At 47.4% G+C, this 18,522-nt stretch overlaps 1 protein-coding gene and 1 long non-coding RNA gene across 5 annotated transcripts in view; one reads left to right on the forward strand and one right to left on the reverse strand.

The window, feature by feature from the left end:
• Positions 1 to 18,522, forward strand: part of LOC119390659 (gastrula zinc finger protein XlCGF57.1-like) — a 447,432-nt gene that overhangs the window by 226,566 nt on the left and 202,344 nt on the right. For 2 of the 3 annotated variants that reach the window (XM_049415133.1, XM_049415132.1), the window contains exon 4: positions 3,565 to 4,773. The exons of the other annotated variant lie outside the window; for it this stretch is intronic. In XM_049415133.1, the coding sequence (XP_049271090.1) occupies positions 3,565 to 4,724 (1,160 nt within the window). In that variant the 3' untranslated portion in view covers positions 4,725 to 4,773. Of the gene's footprint in view, positions 1 to 3,564; positions 4,774 to 18,522 lie in introns of those variants that run through there. 3 annotated transcript variants of the gene reach the window in all.
• The window catches only part of LOC125758200 (uncharacterized), a 270,696-nt gene that overhangs the window by 52,217 nt on the left and 199,957 nt on the right, over positions 1 to 18,522 (reverse strand). The window lies entirely within an intron of this gene.

The raw sequence follows: 18,522 nt of genomic DNA on the forward strand, positions 1-18,522 counted from the left end.
ACCATGTTCGGATTCAGGCAACTCCTATCAACGCAAGACATCGTCCTTCTGCTCAAGGAAGACCTTATCGATTATCTGAGCACCAAAAGCAAAGCTTAAATTGTAGCCATCGATATAAAGGGATCGAGCTTTTGACAACGTCGGTCACGACGCTATTCTCTGCAATCTCGAACACCTGGACTGGGGGTCGCGGATATACAACTACGTGAAGAATTTTCTCACGCACCGCACGGCCACAGTGGAAATATACAACCTCCGCAGCGAAACTTTCCTACTACCGACTACCGGCAGAGGTACTCCGCAGGTTTCGGTCATTTCGCCGTTGCTCGTCAACGTTGCCTTGATTAAACTACCCAACCTCCTCGACGCTATACCAGACCTACGACATGCTTTTTATGCAGGCGATATCGTGTTATGGACAAGGGCCTCAAATACCGGAACGCAAGAAATGCGCCGCCAAGAAGCGATAGATACCATCGAGAGGTCCTTGCAAAAATGCGGCCTCGGATGCGCTCCCGAAAAGTCGGGAACACCTCATCCTGAAGTCCAGAACGAGAGGACGGCCAGCCGCCTACAACGAACCAGATCCCAGCATCACCCTCAACGGAAAGCCCATCCCAAAAGTGGAAACTTTACCGAGTGCTGGGGCTCCTCATCCACAGAGATATGAGTCCGGAGCGTCCACACTCGCTCGACTATAGCGCACGCTATAGCAGCTAACGCATCTCGTCGGGAGAATGGTGAACCGTAGAAGCGGCTTTAAAGAACAAGTCACAATACGTGTGATGCAAGCTCTCCTGAGCAGTCGAATAACCTATGGCACTCCCTATCTCGCGCTGAAGAATGCAGAGGTGGAGAAGGCCAACATCCTAATACGTAAGGCCACCAAAATCACTTTGGGGCTCCCATTCACGGCTTCCACTGCGAAACTTCTCAAGATGGGCGTACACAACACCTGGCAGGAACTAGGTGAAGCGCGCAAGGCTACTCAACTAGAGCGGCTAAAGCTATCGCCTACTTGAAGATCAGTGCTTCAACGGCTGAACTACCGCGAAATATTTGTAGCCGACAAAGACACGGACCGAAAAGAACGAGTTCCGCTAAACGTGCGGGAATCTTTCTGCATTGCACGAATCCCACGCAACGTGCGCCCCACGCATCATAAGCAAAGAAGACAGGCCCGAGTGAACGTTCTACGGCGAAATCACAGCTATTATCCGGACGCCAGATATACAGACGCAGCCAAATATCGCGATACAAACGCTTACGCTTTCTGCGTCGTAGATTCTCGGGGCGTAGAGGTTGCATGTGCCACATTTCGCGCCCAAAACCTAGAAACTGCAGAAGAGGCGGCAATCGCACTAGCAACCACCACGTGCTTGGATGCAGCTGTCGTCCTCACAGATTCGCAAACAGCCGTGCGAAACTACACCAAACGTCGTGTGTGTGCCCAAGCACTCAAGATATTGAAGCGCCGAAGTACTCCGATGCCATACATCTGTGTGACATGGGTTCCTGGGTACGAGGGGCTTGGGGGGAACTAGGCGGCACACGCCGAAGCCTGCGATCGCGCCTTCCGGGCTATCCGCTCCCACTTTCCAGACGCCGGGACTGCGTCCGCAGAGGCTGAGTCCGTAGCCATCACATACTCTGCAATACTTCAGCATCAAAGGCTAGAATGCAGAGAGTACCCACTACCACATTCAAAGCTCAACAAAGAGGACAGCGCCATACTGAAAAGACTTCAGAGCAACACTTCTACCCACGGTATACTAATGCACAGACTGTACCCAACGTTACACGACTATATCTGCCCAATTTGCGGCATACGACACCTTGGCCCACATGATCCTCGTGTGCCCGTCAATATACAGACAGACACAACGCCTTCGTCGAATGCCTGTAAGGCCGATCAAAAAACGAGGACATTATCGAAACGTGGGAGCCCACGCTCGCCTCAGAGGACCTGGACCAACAACGATGTCTCGCCGCCAGGACCAAGGAGGCAGCGAAGGCCAGAGGGTTCCTGGAATGAGGAGACCTCCCACCTAGGGTAGACGCAGGACTAGCACCGCGATACCGTTTCGTGCAATAAACGTTTATTCCTCCTTCTCTGGACATTCGTAACCTATATGCCGCTGCATCAGAATACCACAGCTGTTCAAATCTATATTTCCTGCCATGTTAAAGCGTTCATGTTTGTATTGCCATATCTATGCATAGCGCTTGTCTTTTGAAACAGATAACTAGTTGCGTGAAATTACTCAAAAAGTAGTCACTGAAATACAACACTAGCAATGTAATTGATTAAGAATATCTAACATGTAAGCCTGATTGGATCCAATGGTAAAAACATGTGTGGGTGCGTCGTGTTATTTGTGCTCGCTTTATCAGTGGTCTGTGCGCTTTTGCACATGATTCCATTCCTTCTAATTAGCAAGCTAAAACGGCAAGCTTTGAATATTGCGAGAAGGTCATTGCAACGGCCTCTTCCTGAAAATTATTTACCATTTTACACCTATGTTGCAGCCTAATCCATTATGAACTTGTTATTGTGATGGTGATGGGACCATATCTAGAGTGCTATTTCGGAATGGCTATTTTAGGCTTACGGTACTGCCTATTCACTTTTTGCACTGTTAGTTTGATAAAATTGGGAAGAAAATAATGCAATTCATTCCAACATATAAATTTCAATCATCAGCGTAAAGTAATTCTGGTTGTCCTAAAAAGCATTCGTTCAGACCATGTATTATGTACTTTTGTTTTTACATATTTGCCTGTGCTGAAAGAAACAGTTTTGCAGTTGACGCAATTTTCGGTAGTCCCACTTTGATTTGACATTGCAAGATGTAAATAATGATCCGTAAGTGATTGTGACTAAAGCATTATCTGGTGATTAAATGACATTACATTCCCTGTTATCATTATGCTTTCATTGAAGCACTATAGAGACATTAGCAGGAAATGTGTAAACTGTGGCAGTAATGTAAAGAAACAGTGCCATGTGTAATGCACATTAATGTCCTTGCGGTTCTCCCCACCATAAGCCGTGATGCCATTGTAACCGTAATTAATTTTTTTATCCTTCATTCATATTTTTCAGTTTCATTCATAAAAGCTTCTTTCAGTCATATTTTATATCACATGCATCATGTTTTGGAAACTCAAATGGTCGTGTTGCTGTGGAGTGTTTTGTGGACACTTCTATGCGAACAAAAGTGTAGTAAGTAGTTTAATGGGTTTATTGGCGCGTATCCAGAAACATTTGACTCTTTAAATATAAAATCGGAATGACATCTAAATCAGGTTCTATTTTTGGCACCTGTTTTCGCATGTATAAAACATAGCACTCATGTTCTGCAAGATGGGAGTTTTGGTGAAATGTGCTGGGTTGGTGCACTGTTGCCATTACACTAGCATTGCTTTGCGTGAGAAAAGGTAATCTTCTACTTCACTTACATGTGGAGCAACCGTTGTGTATTGCCCGCTGCAGCAGTCTAGTTCCACATAGTACATGACATATAATTTCATCGCCTTTGTGTGCTCTCGTTGGCTTTGCAGGTGCCTTGGCTTTTGCGTCCATGGAGCCGTCTTCTTCATTGGCGCCTGTACGCGGTCGACTGCATTCCTGCCAGCAGTGCACCTATGTGACACGAAATAATGCACATATGACGAGACACCTTAGGAAACACATGGGCGAGCGCCCCTTCCAGTGCCGCATGTGTCCAGCTGAATACACTCAGGGCTCCAAGCTGGTGGCTCACATGCGCACTCACACAGGAGAGCGTCCCTTTTCCTGTGTCCACTGCAACGCATCTTTTTCGCGGAAAGATTCCCTCAATATTCACATGCGCACGCACACAGGAGAGCGTCCCTTTTCCTGTGTCCACTGCAATTCATGCTTTTCGCGGAAAGACTCTCTCAGTGACCACATGCGGACTCACACAGGAGAGCGTCCCTTTTCCTGTGTCCATTGCAATGCAGCCTTTGCGCGGAAAGACTATTTAAATTTCCACATACGCGCTCACACAGCAGAGCGTCCCTTTCCCTGTACCCACTGCAATGCCTCCTTTTTGCAGAAATACCACCTCGTGAGACACATGCGCACGCACACAGGAGAGCGTCCCTTTTGCTGTGTCCACTGCAATGCGTCCTTTTTACAGAAATACCACCTCGTGAGACACATGCGCGCGCACACAGGAGAGCGTCCCTTTTCCTGTGTCCACTGCCCTGCATCGTTTGTGATGGAAGCCGACCTCGTGGCGCACAGGCGCATTCACACAGGAGAACGTCCCTTCTCCTGTGTGCACTGCAACGCAACTTTTGTGCAGAAAAAGAACCTCGTGAGACACATGCGCACGCACGCTGGAGAGCGTCCCTTTTCCTGTGTCCATTGCAATGCGTCATTTGTGATGAAACGCTACCTCGTTCAGCACATGATCACTCACACACGGGAGCGTCGCTTCTTCTGTGTCCACTGCAATGCGTCCTTCTCGCGAAAAACCGGCCTCGTGGTGCACATCCGCAGTCACACAGGAGAGCGTCCCTTCAACTGTGTCCACTGCAATGCATCATTTTCACGAAAGAACAGCCTCGTGATGCACACCCGCACTCACACAGGAGAGCGTCCCTACTCGTGCGTCCTCTGCAATATATCTTTTTCACAAAAATACCAGCTGACAAACCACATGTCTCGTCGTCATGAAAACAAGAAGCCGTAAATGTGTTGGGCCTCTGGCCTAACCTCAAAGAGGAGGAGGACAGTTTGTTCTTTAGAATTTACCGTGAAAGTTTTGTTTAAAGGAACACTAAAGCCAACTAACATTTTATGTCAGAGTGAAAGGTCATTGATTGGTTGCGTCTAAAATGTCAGTGTGATCAACAGCAGTGCTCTACTAATAGAGAAATTAAAGTAAGTGTAGCTGGGGCGCCCCGATGGCAGCGTTCCTTGGTTCCTTTGTGGGAACGTTAGCATTAGGGCGCCTAAGTGTAGCACACAAACGCGCCACCAGTGGGACATCTTGGAATGAGCCCGATGACGTCAAGAGTCATTAGTACAAATAATCGCTATTACTCAAAATACCTATAGTAAGAAATAACATTCCGGGAATAAAAGACGTAATAAAATACTGCGTGTGCGTTACTGTTTGATTCACGAAAAAAACAACAACTTCTTGGCGTTACCATGGAGAACGGCGCGGATGGTCCAGAAGTTCCGTTATCGCCGGGCTGCGCTGCGCCGACAAATGTCGCGTGTCGGTGATAGTTTCAAGCTTCCGTAGTCGCATCTCGAGGGTATTTTCATTATCGCACATCGCTACGCGGGCTTTGCTGGCGCTCGAGACTGGATCTAACTGCAATTTATAGAAAATGCCGCGTCCATGTAATGTCTTCGGATGCCCGCACAGTGTACGCAACTTGACCCAGAGCAGCTGCAGCAGCGAAATCGACGACATTCCAATGGCCGCCACGCAGGGAACTCCTACGCTCGAAATGTCTATAGTCGGTGACAGCCTAAGAATAAATATAAGCTCCGCCCACGAGGCCGCATTGCTCATATTTTGCATGCCTCCGCGCTACAAACGAAGTAGCTCCTAAACAATGCAATAATTTTCACGCATATAAACGTTGTTTTGCGATACTGCACTAATACTGAAATAAAGAAAGCAAATCTAGATAAAATAAATTGTGAAGGCACGGAGTTTAGCGACAGCATCACATTATATGTTTTGTATTAAATCGCACCCCTCGCCGTGTTCATCTCGGAGTCTATACGAAGAAGTGATGTAAATGTCAAAGGTGATGTTTCGGAGCAGCACCTATTATGGTATTAAAACAAATGGTGAATTCCATTGGCGGATTCGGAGTGGCCGACGAACTCTACGCCGGTGCACTCCACTCCGTGGAGAGCATCCGAAGGAAATCTGCCAATGGAACACAAACGCCTGCGCCAGAGCAAACGGTAGGGGGCGCTAGCGCACACCTACTTCGCAAGCGCCCAGCATTCCTCGCGGTTCGCGCAGTTTTCGCCTTCACGGGCGCGAGCGGAGAGAGCGCATTTAATCGCACACGCGGTACGCCACGCTCTGCGCACGCGCAGGGAGCTTGCGACTTCCGGTCGAATCCGCCGCTTTTCGCGGAGTAGCGAGAGCTGCTCCATGGAGTGGATCTGGCGCCGGAGCTGCTCCAGATCTGCCAATGAAACATACAGGGAGCACTCTCAATCCGCCACTGGAACAGACTTGCTCCGAATGGAGCAGAAAAACTGCTACCGGAAGTGCTCCGAATCTGCCAATGGAATTCACCAAAAGAAAACTAGATTTAACATAAAACTTAAAATAAAGGAATCGTTAGTTTACGTTTTCACAGAACAAAACAGGCACATTAATCACATTTAATAAGGTCGTTTGTAATTTGTTTGTGAAACTCTCGCCGCCAGTTTTCTTCACTGTCTGCCGTAACTATGGCAACTGTGACTCAAAGCGAAGTATGGCGAAATGGTCTGAGATTGCCTTTGTGAATTTCGATTCTTGTGTTGCCATAAATACCGCATTCGCGTCCCTAGTTGCCGTGCTTGTATCGTGTTTAAGGAAAATGCCAAGGCTTGATTTGACGTCTTGTTTCAACAAAATAAAAGCGTGTAGCACACATGGCGTTTAACTGTGGGGGCCATTGCATGTGCTGCCGTTACGTTCACGCCAAGGAATTGTACGCGGCTAAATTGGCATTGACTAAAAGCTTTACGTGGGATTGTTTCTCGCTTCGACAACTTGCACTAGCACTGCCATTACCCCTTAAGCCCTTGTACGTTCAAGTTTTTAATTAATTCTTTATTTAATACATACCTGTGTCGCCCCAGTGGCCATTACAGCAGGGGGACCCACTTTTGCTAGAAGAGGGACCCCTGCCTTCTATATATGTGCGTGTCTGTGCAAAGGTAGATAAATATTTACGTAGATTGTGACGAGGCTGTCATCGGTTGCCGTAAGACTAACAGGAAAAGGATACACGCTTCTCAAAAGACAGTTTATTTGTCAACGTTTCGATCGAAGGCCGATCTTTATCAAGGCAAAATTTACGAGATTTTGATGCACTTCTAAGCATCGTCCTCCGTGCAGGTAGAGCGAGAGAAAAAATAAATAATAAAAAATGTTGAAATAAAAAAAAATTAGTAGCCAAAAGACCACACGTATACACTCGGACATAGAAAAAACACGTGCGTCATCAAAGAAAAAAAAAAGGAAATCATATAGATGTCTATATAGATAATCTCGGTGGACACAATCAGTAAGTACGTTCCTTTCGTACATTGTCAAGCCCCACCTCTCCGGATCCCCCCTCCTCATTTGTTCGTGAAGCATAGTGAGGAGGTGAGGCTTCACAAGGGATAAGCGCTTAAAAAAGGGTCTATGCACTATAAGCTTCACGAGTTTAATATAAACAAATTATCCCTGCGTAATACAGGCACACAATACAAACGAATGCTAAAAAACGCACGTTAGACAAGAACAAGAATTCCAAATATATCGTGAAGTATGATGCAACGCCATTAAAAACAAACGCTTTTTTTCATTTTTTTTTTCACTGAATAATTTTAGCGGCGTCACTTCAGTCACAATCACAATCCATGCAATTGACGTGTCACAGTGAGTGCATCATTTCACGGTTTGTAGACAACGATTACCTCGCACGGCGTTTCTCATTGCAAGGCGTTCGTGCATCGAGCGCGATACTTACGCGACGGGCACTTCAACCTAGCACATCATTCTGAGCCGGTGGAACTGAAGTCCATTAAGACGACGCAAGTCCGCCAATAGGCACACGTCGCATAATCACACACGCACCAAATGACCACAATTATCTTCTTATAATGCACACACCACTCCATATTCTCCACACCTGGTGTGTTTACTTTCGCACTGTGTTGCGCTAACGGGCTGTGTTGGTCGCTTTCTTTCTATCACGCTTTGTCCGCACATACGTCACTTATATAGGCGAACAGCACGGCGTATATCACAATAGATCACCAAGATTCCCATGTTGCGAGCTCCAAGTAACACGCGCACATGTAGCAACGCTAATGCCATGGCTTTTGCGGGCGGTAAATCGTACACAGACGCGCACATTCCGACTTACTTTCACCTTACTGCACACGAATGAACGCGACGACAATCGCCGATGTGGTGACCCTCAGGCGATATTCTTGATGTATCCGAGCGATGGAGGGAACACACGCCGTGTTGCAACTTGACGCTGCCGAAACGACGGAACGCACCAAAGTGTTGTAAAACACTGCGACCTGCTGCCGCTTCGGTGCACTTCAAACGCGACCCACTCACAAGCTTCAACTGCATCGGATGGCGACCGGCGAGGATGATGCAGGCTACGTGCGGTTAACAGTGGGAAATAGCTTCTTCTGGAAGAAACAAACACCGCAGGAAATTCGAATTGACGGATCTCGGTCTCGGTGCAGCGGTACCTCGCCTCTCGTCGCGAACGGCGCCATGTTGCATTTTTCATTGGTTCGTCTTAACCGTTACGTCATGGTAAAGAGCAGCCGTAGTTGGACGCGCATAATACAAATGGAGAGCGGTACAGTTTATTTTTATTCTTAGCTTGTCACCGACTATAGACGATTTTCCGCAGCGGCGCACGGGCGCTGCCATGTTTGATCACGTGATCGTAACTGGCCTTCCCCAGCCATTTGCCCCAGCCAACGCATTGGGCCAGCGAAGCGGCCGTGGCCGTACACAAGCTGGTTGCTGCAGGATGTAAGCAAGTCACATGCTTGCGCAGCAAAACATAGTTCTACATGTAATCGCCTCAGAGTTGAAAACGTTGAGACATCTGCGTTTGTTTGGTACGTACCACGCCACAACGATAAGGGATATGTTTAATCTGCGTCGTATTTATGGTGTATGTCTTTAATTGTTGTATTAGCAACCACCAGTAGCTGGGGTTACAAGCCAACATGGCAGCACCCATGCAGACGCGACACCCCGCTTCGATCGGAACTCGCGCTTGCTACTCGCCCACTGTCCTCACAACAATAAATAAATGGCAAAATAGGCCATCGCTTTGTGTCAGCTCACGCTGGAGAAGAAACTTCAGGTATGCTTTGCCTTTATTATTGCGATCAGCTGTGTTTATTTAGCCATGCTTGCTAAGCCTTGTCTCGGACAATATGAGAATGAATCTTGGAAATACTGCAAAATACCGACGAGTACATCGCTCTCGAAGCTTTAGGACGCGAATATAAACTAAATAAATGCGTAGGTTTTGAACTTACGGGCCACACAGAGCAGGACGACGACGTGATAAATTCGAGGCGGAAGGAAACTACATCCACAGGTGCCGCCATGTTTACTTTCCCGGCGCTGCTGTCTGCGCCGTCTGCTCGCTTTTACTCGTGTGCACGCAGACGCTATGGGAACGCCGAGCAGACGACGCGACGCGGATGCAGACATATTGAGCAGCGCTGCCAAAGGCTGCAAAGGCCACGGCAGGGGGATGGCCATGGAGACGGCCATGGTAGGGGGCGGCCACGGTGCGGTGGCGCCATCTAGTTTCATTTAATAAACCAGCTGCGGAAAATCGTCGATACGTGCCGCACTTCTGCGAGAGTGGGATGAACAAAAGAAAATTGGACCATCTCCCCGAAGGGAACGCTGATGGGATGCGAAGCAGCAGCGTTGCGCACGGGTGGCGTCACGGGTTGAACGGCGCTAACGCGGGTGTTGCGGTGAGCGCTGGAAGATTCGTTTGAAGCGAAACTCGGTTATAGTGCCTAGAATATACTTACTAGTGTGCCGACCGCGGGCGTCGCGGTGGCACGGAGAATGATGCCTTCCACCGGCGGCCACCAGACGGCGATAGCCGTAGGGACCATGCTATGCCGAGCGGCGTCTCTAGCCGACGCGCGCGCCTGTGAGAGACGCCGACGGGCTGTCCCAAATGCAGTTTTGCGCTACGGAACGTTGGTTGGGGTGCAAAGCGTAACCGAAGGAATGTGATTTCGTAGCACTAACAAGCGATCGTACGCACAGTTATCATTAATACGCTGCGCGATACCGGCTATTTCTTCGAAAAATTCTATTATATGCGACACATGACTACAAATGCTAAATTCACGGCAATTTGCAACTAATTACCTTACATTTACTAATGATCTGTTTATTTACCTAAGGACACATATTTTACTAATTATCCATTTAATCAGCTAACGACACATATTTTACGAATTATCTATTTAATCACCTAACGACACATATTTTGCTAATTATCTATGTAATCACGTAACGACGCTCATTGTAGCAATTATTGAAGTGTTTCTCACAAACGACAGCCGCCGGAGTTAGTCTTCGATTTGTGCTCTTTATATTATTCTCCCACTCGGCTAAACTTAAATCTCTGCGTCCACAGGAGCGCTGAATAATGAGACCCGCTCGTTGTTTGAGCGGTAGCCACTCGTACAATATGGGACAAAACAGGTGCTGTATTTACGCCTCGTTTTTTGCGACCACATCGCGGTGCTGTGAACAGAAACGAGTGCGAAGCGCGCGCACGGAAAAGAAACCTAGCAATGACATGCGGAGACATCAGCTACTGGCTCGAAAGCGACAATGCCCCAAGTTTACAGCAACGGAATATTTCTTAACTCCGTGATCACAACCGACTACGCTTACGAACGGGCACGGCCGCTACATGAAAAAAAAAAAAAACGCGGCCGTGGAACGGGCATCCGCAGCGCAATTCAGCGACGCGCGTGCAACGCGCACGCTTGGCTTGATGCGCCGCTCGGTTAGCATGGTCCCTAAGAGTGTCGCCGTCTGGTGGCGTCCAGTGGAAGGCATCACCGTCGGTGCCAGCGTCTCCCATTGGAAACCCTCGGCGGTCGGCACACTAGTAAGTATATTCTAGGCACTATAACTCGGTGTAGCGTTTACCGGTGTAAACGTTCGTTTGAAACGCAGACACGGGACGCAGCCGGCACCTTCGGCGCTCCGGCGGGTGAGAAAGAGAGTGACGTACGCGCGCACCTTCGAGGGAAGCGTGCGAGGGTGCGTGACGTCAAAGCCCAGCTGCGGCGTGAACTACTTGGCACCGCTCCAACACCTGCGCCGAGGGAAGCGCGTTGCCTCGCGTTTGTGCGGTCGGACAGCGTTACACAAGCTAGTCACAGAGCTGCTACGCATCTAAAAAAGTACTTGCGTGTTCTCTGTATTTCCGTGCAGAAGATTACTACACCGACCGTAACGTAAGCAAGTGTTGTACCCGCCCTTAAAGTACTGTTTTCCCGCAGCGCTGTTGCGTCGGTCATGTAAGGATACTCCACGCCCATATAAGAGAAATGAAAGAATAAAGAAATCCTTTCAAGTTTTCAAAAAGGTAAAACTGTTAATAGCAAGGGCATTTACCATTCTCGTGGATGCTTTCGTAAACGGAAACGAGTCATTTGGCCTGAAAGCCAAATGAGTCGTCAGGCGCCTTCTGGACGACTCCTCAGAGAGAATGGATATTGGTCCTACGTGGATCACACTAGTAAGGCTGCGCGCACAGATGGATTGATCGTGTCGCATTTCACCGCACCAGCGGCGTAAACAGAGGCTCACCGAACGGCGGCAGCACATATATCCGCACGCAGATACCGTACCGCAGAACTCCGGATCGCATACAGCTTCCCGACACTGCACAGCAGTATCCAAATATCATGCGCTTCGTTTTAATTATTCCATCCGCGGGGATCGCACTAGTGACAGGGGGCTCGCACTAGTGACAAGCTGAGCCGTTTCTTTGAGTACGTGTTCAGGTGCAGGGTATCGGGCATCATGCGTCTGGGATGGCGATGTCGCATTGTTGCCGCCGCTACCGAGAAGATAACGATCGCCTCCATCGAGTCACCCGCCCGGGTGCTTGTGGCAGTATAGCGCCTAATTAAGCTTCAGTCAAAGGAACTTCTTGGTGCAGTGAAATGGTGGTTGTTTGGGAAACATGACAGGCCCGCCTCGCTCTTTCTCAGGAATGGAACGCTGGTCCGACACGTTCTCTCTCTTTGAGGCGCCGTGTTGAGAGTTACCTCATGGAACGATTGAGGTGGACAATATTTTCCCTAGCGAGCGAGCGCCTCCAGAACGGCTGTCCCTATAGGGACACCGAAATACCTTTAAACCTGGCTTCCGGCCCGCTGTCAGAGGAATTCCCTAGCAACATGTAGTCAAGTGAACCATTTTTTACTTTTTATCTGCAAACCTCGCCGTTCGTCTTCCTCAATACTTTCTTGAGTGCTCCTGGGCAGAAGGCGAGTCCTGACAGTCCTTGATGAGGCTATTCAGCAGAGCTTGGCACTCGTGCTACTCGGTATGTCCAACGGTGCAGCGAGAGTAAAATGACCTTGTAAGTACGTTCTTCCAAGTGAGCGTGGCTTTGTTGATTATGACGACAAAAGCGCGGTGCCGCGCATTTTGTGTTACCAACATTAGAGTCCATGCTGACTTTCAACCAGTTTAGGTTTCTCGTGGTATGTCACAGAGCGCCAAGCACCGGTCATTACCTGTACACCCTTGTTACACGCCATGGCTTCCGAGGTTGCGCGCCGGTAGGTTTCTTTCCGGCCGTCCCAATAGTACGGAGGGAGCATAATTTCAGAGGTGGGAGTGGCCGCCGCCTCCTCCGCACGACGGTACAGGCCACTGAGGCATCGGGCGAGCCGCCGGCCTTTTGGTGCGGCTTGGATGAGGCGAGGAAAAAATGCTTTTTGCGCTACTGTATAATCTTCCACTGACTTGGATATGATAGTTTAATGTGTACAGCCGTAGTGATCGTGTTAGAGGCAGCACAAAGATATAGATGTGCATGTAACACGGTGTGCGCCCACCGGTGACATCCAAATGTCCTCTCAGTTGTGGAGAACGCCAGCGCCGCATCTATGAAAGGTAACCACGCGATCGTTCACTTAAAGCAGCAAGATTGCGTTACAAGGACATAAGGCGAGCACACCCTGAAGAAGAACGCTAAGTAAACCGACCCAACTAGATACTTGGCATCAGTCATAACCTCTTCTCGCGATGTCGCTGACGCCGCCGGGCATGGCACGGCCAGACAGACCTTGCGGCGAAGGCGAAAGCCGTGCTCGCATAGCTTCCCATCCTCTCTAGCATAATGCTTCGCGCTCGCCTGGAGGCTTCCTACATTTCCCTTACAATGTAGCAGAAGCGGGGGGCAGTGTCAAATGCGCGACGCTTTGGATACAAAAATAATAATATATGGGGTTTTACGTGCCAAAACCACGGCATGATTATGAGGCACGGTGGTAGAAGAGCGCTACGAAAATTTCGGCCGCCTTATGTTCTTTAACGTGCACTTAAGTCGTACAGTACAAGGGCCTCTAGAACTTCGCTTCCATCGAAATGTGACCGAAGCGGCGGGATCGAACCCTCGATCTTCGGGTCCGTAGCCGACCACCTTAACCGCTACACCACCGCGGCGGACACGCTTTAGATGAAGTTGAGACTGCAGGAAACGTGGAAGGTGACATCGATATTGCCGTTCTTCCACCAAAACATGAGGAAAACACGGACGATGAAAAAGGCGGCGATGACAATTCTGACACTTTCACCATGAATGACGCGCGGGTAAATGTAGGCCAGGTAACCAAAGCCTGCAACAGTATTCCGGTCAAATCACGTACAGTTTTACTTCGGTGGCTTGAACACGACACTGTAGGTTCTTTCTTGGGAGTTTTTTTTATATGCTGCGCGTTGCTAAGCTTTTCTGCTGGGGCGCCACTAAGTGCAGGCGAACAGATAACGCATGTCTTCAGAACGGTGGACTCGTGAGACGTAGTACGACCAAGGTCGCGCTATAAAGCTTCCTATGCTGCGTATACGCGCGTTTCCGAGGGCATTTCGCTCGCTCCCTCTCCATATAAACAGCGCTGGGAAGTGTTTCGCAAGACGCTCTAAGATATATATATATATATATATATATATATATATATATATATATATATATATATATATATATATATATGCTTTTGGTATGAACATCGATGGGTCCGGTACGATGATGAGTGAGAAGAAGGACTCACGTACGAAATGTAGTTTTATTAACGTTTCGGCTGGTGGGCCAGCCTTCGTTAGAAGGTTCTTCATTCAATAGACGAAGTTAGAAGTCCTTCATTCAATAATGTATCGTGTATCTTAAGATAAAAAATACTGCTATCAGTGAAGGAAAGAAGGAAAGGAGATTATTTTTAAGGGCTCGTTTTTCTTTGTTAGACCCAATAATAATTATTGTATGTTAGTTCGCATTAATATTAAGATACTGATATCGCAACAACACCGTGCGAAACAATTATCGCTGACTGAACTCCGCTTCTGAATCTGGTATTGGCGCCACTAAGCCACCTTAATAAAACTAAGGGCCGCGACATAATTTTATCTAGAGTTCCTGTATATGCTACCTTTAGGTAGCAGAGTTGCGCATCTGTTTTGCAAACGCCGCTAGCAACCATGCATTGCGGAAAAGCTGACGCTCGGGCCCATTTTTGTATTTCTCGACGCCGCCGCTGCAGCTCACTCAATTAACACTAGTCATCGACAGCCAACGTTTATCGCCGGCCTTCGACACGCCAGACATCTTTATCGGCGACGCGGTAGGCATGTCGCCTGCAAAAATGGAGTGCGACTTCACCGCATAGCTGTGGTTGCTAGCCGGACCTATGCGCTACTCTGCTACCTAAAGGTAGCATATACAGTGACTCTAATTTTATCTTTCTGCCAGAGTCCTCTAGTGAGGGCAGGCGATGAGGTCTGCGCGTCCCTATTGGTGGAACAGAGTCAAGTGGCAGCGCTCGCGCAGTCTCGACACAAACACGCGCGCGAACGTCTACACCGAGCCCGCGTAGTTCTTGCTTTCTCGAATATTTTTTTTTCGTTTTATTTGTGTCAGTTCCATGACACTTTCTCTTAGCCACCGTCCTGCGCCGCGCACTCTAATCAGCGCAGCATCTGTCGCGGAAATTCTTATGCCGCTTTCGTGTCGTTATTGAAGATACTCTTGCGTAGTGCTTCGTTACGAAATGTGAAGAATGCAAGAACGGAGTAGATTCGCGTGTCATGGCTTTCACACACCGGCTACTTGAAGGACTTCGTAGATATGTTTGCCTTACATACGATGACATTGGCTTATATGCAGATGATCTTCTAAGAACTATAGCTCCACCGATACCCATGCTCGATCTATTACAACAGGCCTTTACCTAGCAAGAGATATCTCGGTGTACCATGTCTTTTTCTTCCTGCTATCGTTTTTTGAAAGAAATTTTGAAATCATAATTTGATTGTTAGCACAAACGCTTTCTTATCTGTGCTTCTTTTGGATACGATACATTACCTAGGTCTCTATTATTATTTCCGGTGTTGTCGCTGCAATATCTCTTTTGTAAAGGGCTGCCAAAAGAAGCCCTCTGCTTTGTTGCTACTTTTAAATGTCTGCGTTATATTTGCTACTGTTTACACATTTGTATTTACTATTCTGCCAAGGAGATTTTGAAAACAAATATATAGTAATATGGGCGTGCCTTGAGTATACAGTAATAATAATATTTGAGGTTTAATGTCCCCAAACCACATTATGATTATGAGAGACGCCGTGGTGGAGGGCGTCTGGAATTTCGACCACCAGGGGTTTTCCAACGTGCACCTAAACCTAAATACACTGGTCTCAAGGATTTTCGCCTGCATCAAAAATTCGTTCGCCCCGGCCAGAACTTGTTCCTGTGACCTTCGAGTCAGTAGTCGAGCACCATAACCACCGCGGCGGGCTTTGAGTATACAGTACATACCATTCTACTTTACCGTTGAATAAAATAGTGAAATTGAGTTTGGATTATAATAATGGAAATTATTAGGAGCCATCTTATAGATGTTAGATGGGAGATTCGAGAAAGATTTAAGCCAAGTGCACCATTTTTTTCATGAACGTCCCAACTAATATGTTCAGGCAATTTTGCAGAGGCAATTAATTTTCTGTTGTCTTACCTTAACAGATGAGCTCACGATACTTCATCCTTAATTGGCATAGCTAATAGTGGTCCCGCCTGCATCGGGTTTCTATACTTATTCACTGCGAATGTTTGATACGGAACCCCCTGTCTACTTTACTTATAATTTCTTTTTTTCCCCTTTTTTAGGCCTCCCTGATTTTTTTTACTATTACAAGTCGCCAGATCATCGGAGCTGCAAGTGGCAATAGCGCGAATAGCGGCTGTGTCCTGCGACGCCTTGTGCAACTATACTGCCATGCGCTCTTATTTATTTATTTATTTATTTATTTATTTATTTATTTATTTATTTATTTATTTATATATTTTAGTGTGATTGGGTTTAAACCGCGAAAATACTGTTAGCACACCTCAGCGCAAGCCGCACCGCAATGTTTTGGATGCTTCGCAATTTTTTCCAATTGTTCTGCTAAAATTACGCGCAGGACGCGAGTAGTCTAGTTTAATCGTTGGCTTGTGCGAGCTCCAGTGATAACGCTGGAAGCTTTGATCCCTGATGTATGAAAGACGCCGCATTCGGGCGATAATCAGATCACCGACGACCGACGAATGTGATCGCCGCTATCACCGTGCAGCGTGCTTTGTTGTGCATTCAATTACTTAGTTTTCCTGGCGCAAGTTAGCTCAGTAAAGAGTTTCGTTTCTAAAATTTTACTGCCGCCTTCATATTCGACACTATACCACGTGACAATACAATACGTCTGAGGCGTTTCCTCGTTGTACACGTTCTTTCGTTGAAGAAAAATTGTTCAAAAATTGCAGGCTAGTGAGTATGTTGATAACAAACGCTTTACACTAGAAGATACGTAGTATATGAACAGCCATTTCTCTTTTATGCGCTCTACGTATACACTATGCGTCACAAAAAATGTCGGTACCAGCTTTGTTGCTGCTGTACACCTGTCCGGGGATCCAGTATTGCGTAGGGGTGGCTTGCGAACAAGGTAAATGTCCACGCCGGTATTTGCACCATCGTGACAAGGCTTCTTATTGAAGTTCTTGTGATTAGATGGCAACCCGCTAGCTGGTCGGCCAGCTGAGCAGCGACTCACATGAATAACAAAAAAAAAAACAAAAAAACAAGCAAGACCCGCGGTCAGCGAAGTTGATGAAGATGTGTCTTGTTGAGCAGCCTAAACAAACCCCGGTAAGTTATTTCAGAATCGAGGTACTGTACTTTAAGCAAGAAGGACAAAACTTTTAAGATACTAACAGACATTCCATTCAAATTAAACAAGGTTGGTCACAGTTAATAAATTTCAAGCAGACATTTTTGTGCATTGGCGTTTGCTGCCACAGTATATGGATCTACAATAACAAATTTGCGAATGTATCGAAGTATCTTATGATACAATTGGCAAGTACCGTATCCGATACAATTATTGCGGTAGTATCTTGTATCTATATCTCAAATACTTTTTGCCTGAGTATCTTGTATCGTATCGCGATACAATTTCAAAGTATCTTTGCCCAGCCCTGAGTTTGGTCTTAACGGCGGCAAAGGCTTGATCAGCGACCGTGTCCCAGGGAAGTGCGGCCGACTCGACTTTAGAAGTGGAGAGTAGTGCTTGAAGAGGCTGTAGCAGTGTGGAGCATGTAGGGATGAAACGGAGATAAAAATTGACGAGTCCAAGAAAATGTCGCACACTCGTGTGGACTTTGGTGGCAAGTAGTCGATGATAGCTTGAACTTTGAAAGGTATAGGAGTGATGCCATCTTTTGTGATCTGATGTCCGGGGAATGCGATGTCCGAGACCCCGAAATGACACTTGTCAACATTGATGACAAGATTGCAATCACGAAGTCGAGTGAAAAGTTCACGTAGATGCGCCTTCTGTCTCAGCGTCCTGCTGGCGACGTAAGATCGTCTCTATAGGCGAAACGAAACGGTGAGCCTTGGTGACTTCCCCTGTAAAACGCTGAAATGTCTGAGCTGCATTGCGCAAACCGAAGGGCATTCTTAAATACTCAAAAAAGACAAACTGGGAAATTATAGCCGTTTTTGGGGGGTCAGAAGGCTAAACGGAGACCTGGTGATAAGCTTTCACGACATGAATCTTCGAATACACTGTTTTGCCGGTTAAATAGGCAGTGCAGTCCTGAATATTTCGTAACGACTATCTGTCTGGAGCGGTAACCGCATTGAGTACACGATAATCACCACATGGCCGCCAGTCATCGTTCTTCTTGGGAACCATGCTCATCGCCGACAACCACGAGCTTGATGACGGACGAATGATCTTCAGTTGCAACATACGCTGGAAGTCATTGCGAGCGACTCGAAGTTTATCACGACCGAGTCGGTGAGGGATGCACTGAACAGGTGGGCCTGTGGTAACGATGCGATGGGTCACAGAGTACGTGGGGGTCTTATCCATCCGAGACTGTGTAGTAATCTCCGGAAACTCATTGGATAGAGCTGTATACGGTGAAGAAGGTAGTTTCACGAAAGTGGG

Source organism: Rhipicephalus sanguineus, chromosome 4, assembly GCF_013339695.2.
Source record: "Rhipicephalus sanguineus isolate Rsan-2018 chromosome 4, BIME_Rsan_1.4, whole genome shotgun sequence".
Classification (NCBI taxonomy): Eukaryota; Metazoa; Arthropoda; class Arachnida; order Ixodida; family Ixodidae; genus Rhipicephalus; species Rhipicephalus sanguineus.